This window comes from Bison bison, unplaced genomic scaffold (genome assembly GCF_000754665.1).
Source record: "Bison bison bison isolate TAMUID 2011002044 unplaced genomic scaffold, Bison_UMD1.0 scf7180017845508, whole genome shotgun sequence".
Taxonomy (NCBI): Eukaryota; Metazoa; Chordata; class Mammalia; order Artiodactyla; family Bovidae; genus Bison; species Bison bison.
The window spans coordinates 45805-53302 of record NW_011476081.1 but is presented as its reverse complement, the minus strand read 5'-3'; the positions used below and the strand labels follow the sequence as shown (position 1 = coordinate 53302).

Sequence of the window (7498 nt, the reverse complement as noted above, 5' to 3'; positions counted from 1 at the left end):
GCCCTTCCTGGGCTTCAGCATCCCCAGCTCCCGGCCGTGACCACCCCCCGCCCCCCCACTAGCGCCTGCTCAGTGAACTGGCCGGGAGAAGGACACAGACCCCAGGCCCGGCCTCACCTTTCTGGAAAGGGGTTGCAGCGGGACCCGGGAAGCAGAAGCGAGACATCTTCACACAGAATGGGCCGTTACACGATGTGTGTGCCATTTGTGGGTAACTTGGGGGTTTGGGCTTCCCCAGTGGCTCAGATGGTAAAGAATGCGCCTGCAGTGCAGGAGACCCGGGTTCGATCCTGGGTTGGGAAGATCACCTGGAAATGGGAATTGTAACCCACTCCAGTGTTCTTGGCTGGAGGACTCCATGGACAGAGGAGCCTGGTGGGCTACAGTCCAAAGAGTCGGGCACGGCTGAGCAACTGACCCTTGGGGGTGAGGGAACCGGACCCCAGAGTCACCCCCCTGTGCTTTCAGGCGGCTACTTCTCCGGTGAGCGTGCAGGTAAAGTGCTGGAGAGCGCCATCCTGGCCCTGTGTGCACAGGTGAGTCGTGAGCCCTTCTGTCTGAATATGACTTCCATGTGATCACAAGTGTGTTAATATCTGGTGACCTCGGCTTCCCACTCATTCCTGTGTGTGCCACCATTCAGCTCAGTCGCTCAGCCGTGTCCGACTCTTTGTGACCCCATGGACTGCAGCACGCCAGTCCTTCCTGTCCATCACCAACTCCCAGAGTTTACCCAAACTCGTGTCCATTGAGCCAAAGTGGTGCCACCGTTAGCACACCCAAGAAAACGACAGAGAATGTGCTTATGTCGGAACAGTCAGGAAGCACCACTCTGAGGGACTCGTGCACACCCAGCTCACCTGATGCTTTCTACAGCGACATCGGCCTTTCAAGTTAGCCTCCAGTTTAAATTCATTTCGTGGCATTTTCTTTTTTTTTTTTTTTTTTTTTACGTCCTTCTGCCCTCATCACCCAGAGGAGTCAGGTGGCCCCACGTCCCATCCTGGAAGTGCTCTGTCCACTGGAGCTTGGTACAGGGAGGGACAGGTTCCAGGGCCAAGCTGTCCCGTGCGGTCAGCACCGGCCACCTGGGGCTGCCAGGGGTAGAACCGCAGCGGGCGTGACCAAGGATTTTGGGTTTTCTTTAGTTTTAATTCAGCCATCACGTGTGTCCTGGCTGCTGTATTAAGCAGTGCAGTTGGAGGCACTTCTCTGCTGTGGATGATCAGACATGAACCAAAGCCCCCCAGCGCTCCGTCCGTGGTGTTGTCTGTGGTATACATGGCAGATACACGTGCACAAGTGTCTCAGTTACGGGTGAGAGGCCGCTGGGCTCCTCCCCGTGCTTCCGAGCTGAGGCAGCTCAGGTGATGTCCATGTTGGCATCAAGCCCCTCTCCCCGCAGGCTCCTTTCTAAGTGCCTCTCTCTCCCCACATGGGTTCTGGGTAAGGGTGTCTCTGGGGTCGCTCTGTCTGCTCGGGCCATGTCAACTTAAACAGGAGGGGAGTTTACCCTCCTGCGTTTTGTGGGGCTGAGTTGCCTTTATAAAAAACAACAGCCGTCGTTCCCCTTGCTGTGCAGCGTGACGCTTGGACTGTGGAGCTGGCGGCTGGGGTAGGTGGAGGGCAGTACCTGGGCCCAAGCCACCTGGCGGACCTGAGTCCTGGTCCTGCCTCGGGGCTGGGGCAGGGGGTGCCGGCTCCTTCCCTGCTCCAGTCCGGGCCTGGAGCAGCATCGTCTATCGGGGTGTCCTCACTGTCTCACGCTCAGCTCTGCTGAGTGGCCCCCACGGCCTGCAAAGACAGGCTCTTTCCCGCCGCCCCCCTGAATGAAACGCTGGCTGACCCCCGATCTAGGGCAGGACCCACCTCTGCTGTTGTTTCTCCCTGAAGCGACCCCCTGGGACCTTGGTGCCGAGGGTGTGTGGGACTGTGGAGCAGCGCCTGAACCCTGAAGCTGGGCTCCTCTCCTCTCGTGACTCTCTGCCCAGCGATCGCTTTAATCGGCCTTGTTCCAGTCGCCCTGCCTCCAGCGTTCTGCTCGGTTCAGCCACGGGGCCTGGATAGTTCAGTCGGTGGAGCACCAGACTTTTAACCTGAGGCTCCAGGGTTCGAGCCCCCGTTCAGGCATGCTGTCCTCTGTTTTATCTTTGGGTTTCCCCGGTGGCTCACCTGTGATGCAGCAGACCCCAGTTCGATCCCTGGGTCCAGAAGATCCCTTGGAGAGAGGAGTGGCTACCCACTGCAGAATCCTTGTCTGGAGAATTCTGTGGGCCAGGGCAGCCTGGCGAGCTGTTAGTCCACGGGGTCACAAGGAGTCGGACGCGGCTGGGTGACTAAGCACACATACTGCGTATGGCATCTCACAATTATTTTAAGTAAAAAATGTTTTTTTGCATTTCAAGAAAATTCTTAGGAGTCTACTCATATAAATTCCACTTGTCATATTGTAGAATAATTTGTGTAACGGGGTGGGAGAGTAATAAAACTACCGCAAGCCAAAGCACATTGGAGTGATGGCTTTTCCAGGGGCTTATAAATGCTTTTTCTCTTACATTTTTTTTTTTTCTGGACATATTTTCCTCTGTTGGAACAGTCATTGCCCTGATCAGTTAGGGTTCAGAGACAAACCTCTGAAGACAGTTGCCAGTTAGTGAGCCACAGAATCATCAGTTTTACGAGCAGTCCCTGCCTTGTTGGAAAAAAAAGAAAACGTTGGAAGTCTTGAGTGGATAGCAACATGGTGAAATATTCAGACGCACACTTGGGGAACCTGTAACCCAGGCCAACGAAAAGATGGTGCCTGAGGAATGGAGCCTTGCGCCTGCAGGGGTTACCATTGCTTGTGGGTTTTGCAGGCTCTGTTACTCGGTGGTTGCCATGGAGATGCCGGGCGTTGCCAAGTGTACGGACTTTGTTTTCTAACAGCTGAAAGATGATGCTGTTGCCCTGGTGGATGTCATCGCCCCTCCGGACTTCATCCTGGACTCGCCGATTGGCAGAGCAGATGGCGAGGTATGAAGAGCGGCCTTCCTCCCGTGGGTGGCGGGAGGCACTCCGGGCCCCGGGGCAGTTGTGGCAGAGCTGAGATGGTGACAGGGCTTGGGGCAAGGCGGGGGGGCGGGGGGCGTCTCCAGCATCACGTGGGCGGCAGGGAGGGGGAGCGGCTGGGAGAAGTTGGGGTGGTCGTGGACGGGTCAGCCGCCCCCAGCCTGCCCTTCCCTGAGAGACAGGGTGGCCCTGCCACTCTCTTAGGCCATGATGCCGAGGTCAGCGTGGGCCTGTGCGAAGCTGTGGTCTTTGCACACTCTCCTGAGGGCCCGCCCCACTCCTGGGCTTTCTGACCCCCTCGCCCCTCTGCCTGGGCTTCCGGGGCAGGCCCCAGCTGGCTTCCCAAGCTCCTCCCTTGCCCCCACTCCTCCCCATGCTCCAGAACGATTGCTTCTAAAGTAGACCTGCTCCTAAAGCTGCCCTGAAGTCCCCCACACCAAAGTGGTACCAGATCCCTCCCCGCTCCCACCCGCCGCCAGGCTGGCCTCTGCCTGGTTCTCCAGGGTGGCCGCATACCCGCTCCTGCCCTGCAGACTCCAGCCTCACTGTCCTTCCGTCTCTCTGTGGTTCTGGGCTGACTCCCACCCCAGGGCCTTTGCACCTGCGTTCCCACTTCCATTCTAAGTGGAATGCCGTTCTTCTAAGAGGTCTCCTCCAGCTTCTAGGTGAAGCGCCGCCCCTGTCCCCCCGGCAGGTGGGTCCCCCACTTTGTCCTGCAGTGTGACCCTCGCAGCACTCCTTCCTGAGCCCACAGGCAGCCCTGTGTGACCTCCACCACGTGGAGAGGCCTGTGTGAGACAACGCCCATGGGTCTGCTCACTGCTCCCCGGCTCCACACCACCCATGGGTGGTTGTCCCTGTGTTTCCATGGAGACGTGGCATTTCAGTGTTAAAGTCACGTGGTGAGGGCCCATGGCCATCGTGTTGTTTCTCCTGAGGCTTATCTTGCTGACCCAGGAGACTGAACGCTGGGGGACAGGCACCTTTTCTCTGTCCCCAGGGAACATTCCAAGGGGACAGGAGCCCTCTGTCCTCAGGGGACACTGCCGTCGGTCCAGGGGACAGGTGCCTGGACCTCTGCCCAGCCCAAGCCACAGCCAGGGTTGGGATGGAAGTGCAGGCGCTGGGGTGGGCAGGTCAGAAGAGCCCCCCGCCAAGTCAGGAAGGTAGGGACCACATGTCTGGGGACAGCTGGCTGTCCTCTGGCTGTCGAGCTGGGCCAGGCGTCCGGGAGAGACCCAGCCTCTGGAGGGAACAGGCAGGTTCGCCTGAGTTGGCCCAGCTGGGAGGCAACAAAGATGGGCTCCTTGGAGGGAAGGCAGGAGAGTATGAACCTTGGTCCCTGGTGTGGCCGGGGCCCAGCGGGAGCATGAGGAGGACGTGCTGACCGGCCCCCGGGCGGGGAGCTGGCCTCTGTGACGTGGGCTCCCGGCAACGCTAGCCCCGTACGGGTGGCGGGGTGCTTCTGCAGGCAGCAGCCCTGACTCACTGGCGGGTGGGTGACTGCGGAGTAGGGGAGGCCGTGCCATCCTGCCCTGGCCTGAGGTGGGGCCCTAGACTCCACACTGAGACCAGAGTACCCCGGGGCCTCGCCCGGCAGAAGGCTTTACGCGGCGCGTGCCTCTCCCAGTATTACGGGCTGCAGCCCACACCGGGTGCCGTGTGAGATAGGAAATCCACCTTAGACGGACAAACAGCTGTCGGAGGCCGAGGCTCCGTCTTTAAGGGAAGCGCCACGTCCAGGTCACGCGGTGTCGCCTCGGATTTATGACCCGGGAGAGCCTTGTCTGTCTCCCTGGGAGCCAGGAACAGCAGCACATGGGCGGAACCACTGAGCGCGCTTAGCAGGTGCAGAGAGAGCAGCTTCTCGAAAGTAACATCTGTCCACGTCAGCCAGATGCAAGACTGGCCCCTTTCCTGCCTCCACGGACCTCGGCCTGGACGCTGGCCGTGCTGGGAGCAGGGACGGGTCAGGCGACTGCCTGCACGCTCACGACCTTCCTCTAGGATGACTAATGAGACCAGTCCCGCCTGGGGGCCCAGAGGCAGCGGCTGGCTGGTTTAGGGGGCTCAGTCTGGCGGGGTGGGCGGAGAGGGGACCAGGCCTGCCCAGGCCTGGGGGCCCAGAGGACCAGCCGCCAGCCTGCTTGCTTGGCCATGCCACCACCCACCAGCCGCGTGGCTGCGAAAGGACAGATTTCAGAGCAAATGATCGATGTCGACTTGCAGAATCCACCTTCCATGAGAATTTCCAAAGAGAAGGCCAAGCAGGATGTTTTCATCATAAGCGTACATTAGGGACCTTAATAGTTTGTATTTTCCCAATTTTTCTCTACTGACAAAGAAAGGGCTTATGCAAATTGAATTTAAATCATCTTAAAATGCTTCCAGGAAGTGACGGAGCTTCCTGTGTAATGCACAGTTGCATTGACACGCTCAGAGTCTTTCTTATTCCATCTGTGTGTATCATGTATGTATTTTTTACAGCTCTATAAAAACCTCTGGACTGCCGTCCTTCAGGAAAATAAGGTGCTGGAGCGGGCATCTTGGTGGGCGGAATTTGCGGTCAACAAGCCCGTCATAGGAAGTTTGAAACCAAAGCTGTAATAGCACCGGCTAAATCTGGCGAAGCCATGAACACCTGGACCTCAAGTTCACTTCTGGAAGCCCCAGGCCCGCAGCTCTACCTGGCTGCTTGTCCTGTTGAGTCCAGGGCTGGAGCAGCTTATCCTGGCCTGGCCCCGCCCCCCGCCCCAAGTCCCACCAGGACGGGTCACGTCCAAAGGGCAGGACTGCTTTGGGTCATCCCTATTTGCTGGGCGAAAAGAAAGTTTATACATAGAATCATGTCTTCCTGAGAGACTGAACACTTTTGGATAATTAGAGCTTTAGCATACTTCTATTTTCATATGCTGATTATGAAGCTGACTACTTGTAATTTGGGATCTTTCTGGCCGGGTGATCTTTTGCCTTCATCTGAGATTTCTTCCAAGGCTTTGCGTCACTAACCCCTGAACGATGCCAGTCCGATTCTTTGTTCGCCCAAGTTTGACTTTCTCACGTCATCAAATCATTATCGTAACTTTACTAATTTGCACCGTGGACCACCCGAATGGCATAGTTAAAGATTTTGAAGGAAAATAAAATCAGTTTTATTACTTTCTCGTGTGGAACTAGAAGTTTCCATCAAAGAAGTGTTTCCAAAGGATAAAAAATGCATAATGATTTGAAGATCTGGTCATCCTTACGTCCTGACCTCCCTGTTGTATGCACATTACGTTGTCCCTTTGTTACTTGAAAGAGTTTCTTTCTACAGGCAGTGGAGCTCCCAGGCTGCCTGGCCCGTGGGGGGTTTGCCCCACGCTTCTGCATGCTGTCCACCCTCAGGCCCAAGCGCCCTGCGGACAGCGGGGGCTGATGGAGGAGGCTGATGGCCATCTCCACCCATGATTCCTTTGCCCCAGGTCAGGACGATGGCCGGTGGGTGGGTTCTGACTCTCCGCCCTGTCTCGTCCTCCGCTCCCCTTCAGCTTCCGATCTCTCCAGGAGGTTCAGGACCTCTGACATCAGCAGCCCCGTGCCCTCCCCACCCTGCCGTTGGGCCCACGGAGCACACTGGTACTGAACAAAGGTGGCTCTTATTTTCCAAAAGAGCCCAGAAAAACCTCTGAGCACTGAAGGGCCTGAGAAAGCATTATTTTGGGGGACCTTCCGTGGTGGTCCAGTGGTTAAGACTTCACCTTCCAATGCTGGGCAGCGGGTACAAGTTCAGCCCCTGGTCAGGGAGATAAGATCCCACATGCCTCGTAGCCAAAAAACCAAAACATAAAACGAAGGTCATATTGTATTGAGGTTGGTGCAGAAGCAACTGGTTTTGCATTGTTGAGCTCAGCTGTTTGATAGTGGAATACATTCTTAAATAAAATGTTGTGGTGGTGTTCAGTCGCTAAGTCACGTCTGCCTCACTGGAGCGGATCCTGTTGCAACTACACGGGACATTCTCGGAGACCTCAGTGTCAGTGAGTCGATGTCAGTGTCAACTCAGCGCCGTTCTACGGTCACGTGGCACTGGAAGCAAATTGGAAAGGTGAGAAAGCTCAGTAAGTGGGTGCCTCGTGAGCTGACCGCAAATCAAAAAAACAGGTTTTGAGGTGTTGTCTTCTCTTTTCTATGCAACGACAATGAACCATTTCTCTACTGGGTTGTGATATGTGATGAAAAGTGGATTTTATACAACCGGCGACAACCAGCTTAAGTGGTTGGACCAAGAAGAAACTCCAAAGCACTTCCCTAAACCAAACTCACAACTAAAAAAGGTCGTGGTCACTGTGTGGTGGTCTGCTACCGGCCTGACCCACTACAGCTTTCTGAATCCTGGTGAAAAACATCTGAGACGTACGCTCGGCGAATCTGTGAAAACTGCAGCGCCTGCAGCCGGCATTGGTCA

At 56.3% G+C, this 7498-nt stretch overlaps 1 protein-coding gene across 1 annotated transcript in view; it reads left to right on the top strand.

Moving 5' to 3' along the window:
• ACOX3 (acyl-CoA oxidase 3, pristanoyl) overlaps nt 1-6214 on the top strand; it is a 46086-nt gene extending 39872 nt beyond the window's left edge. The window contains exons 15-17 of the mRNA XM_010835295.1: nt 469-536; nt 2929-3015; nt 5539-6214. Of these exons, the coding sequence (XP_010833597.1) occupies nt 469-536; nt 2929-3015; nt 5539-5658 (275 nt within the window). The 3' untranslated portion in view covers nt 5659-6214. The remainder of the gene's footprint in view (nt 1-468; nt 537-2928; nt 3016-5538) is intronic.
• The last annotated feature ends 1284 nt before the right edge of the window (nt 6215-7498 follow it).